At 35.1% G+C, this 1,155-nt stretch overlaps 1 protein-coding gene and 1 long non-coding RNA gene across 2 annotated transcripts in view; one reads left to right on the forward strand and one right to left on the reverse strand.

The window, feature by feature from the left end:
- The window catches only part of LOC106523758 (uncharacterized), a 5,251-nt gene extending 4,439 nt beyond the window's left edge, over positions 1–812 (forward strand). Inside the window, exons 2-3 of the long non-coding RNA XR_001310926.1 lie at positions 556–634; positions 766–812. This is a non-coding gene — a long non-coding RNA (uncharacterized LOC106523758). The remainder of the gene's footprint in view (positions 1–555; positions 635–765) is intronic.
- Positions 1–915, reverse strand: part of si:ch211-79k12.1 (uncharacterized) — a gene marked incomplete at its 5' end in the record, with an annotated part of 13,557 nt that extends 12,642 nt beyond the window's left edge. Inside the window, 1 exon segment of the mRNA XM_014017298.1 lies at positions 794–915. Within this exon segment, the coding sequence (XP_013872752.1) occupies positions 794–915 (122 nt within the window).
- Positions 916–1,155: the final 240 nt, after the last annotated feature.

The following is a 1,155-nucleotide window of genomic DNA, read 5'->3' on the forward strand; positions in this document are numbered from 1 at the left end:
GTGTATATGTATATATTTTTTTTCTACTTAAAAACACTCAAAGCTGCTCTCAAGTAATTTTTTTTTATATAACAAAAAGAAACAAATAAAAATTGACGGACCGGATCAAAGTCACCCATGGGTCAAAGCAAACTTTTACATTCACTTTTAAACTTTTAGACGGTAAGTCCCTGAGGCTGATGGAAACAAAGTACATTCTTGCTTGTTATCAGCACACAGTGTAAAAATAAGGAACTAGGACTGATACATATAAGTGAAAAACAAATTGTGAAGGCACCATTATTTCAGCAACATAAAAAATAATTGAATGRCTCGGCTGCGTAATGAGCTAAATAAACCTCACTTTTAAACAGATCTGTTCCCACTGACATTTTTTTTGATAAAACAGAAAGTAAAACAGAAAGTCGTTAACCACAACATTTTGACGGCATCAGATTCACAAGCTTCATGGGACATGAACAAATTTAACAAGCTAAACAGAATCTACGTATGGTTTTTCTGATACTTTTAGGGTTAGCTGAGAATTGCACGCTGTTGTAATAAGTGCTTCTGTAGTTTACAGATATCAACATTTTCCACATGAATTCTACATTTTATGGGAATAATCTACAAGTAACTGGATCCCACCATAACTGTAAGGAACAAAATAATGGATTAAACTTGACACTGTTGCTTCTCAGTTTGAAAAAAATAATAATAATTCACTATTAACATTTAAATATTTTCTCTATTCTTTGTTGTGTGCTCTTGTTTTGACATGACAAGCACCCACACAAACCATTCCAGGACTTACTGGATGTTGGTACTCAAAGTGGACCTGGGTGACATTGAGATCAGAATCTGTGAAGAGGCATTCCAGAGTGACCGRTTCTCCCTCCAGAAGCGGCTCAGTTGGCCCTTTAATCATCAGAGTGGCTGCGTGTGGAGAGACAGAAAGACATGTCATTGTTTATAGTGTAAATGGACAGAAATAGATCAGAGTTGACATAGAAGACATCATCATTATTATTTTTCTGAGAGTCGTTTCAGGCTCTTGTTGAAACTTGCACACACCTTGATCATGTGACCAGCAACATACTGTATTTGTGTGCCTAAAGGTTAACTTTGTCTTTTACTTTCAGAAGACATTTGACATCATTTCTCACTATATAATAA

Source organism: Austrofundulus limnaeus, unplaced genomic scaffold (genome assembly GCF_001266775.1).
Source record: "Austrofundulus limnaeus strain Quisiro unplaced genomic scaffold, Austrofundulus_limnaeus-1.0 Scaffold165, whole genome shotgun sequence".
NCBI classification, from domain to species: domain Eukaryota; kingdom Metazoa; phylum Chordata; class Actinopteri; order Cyprinodontiformes; family Rivulidae; genus Austrofundulus; species Austrofundulus limnaeus.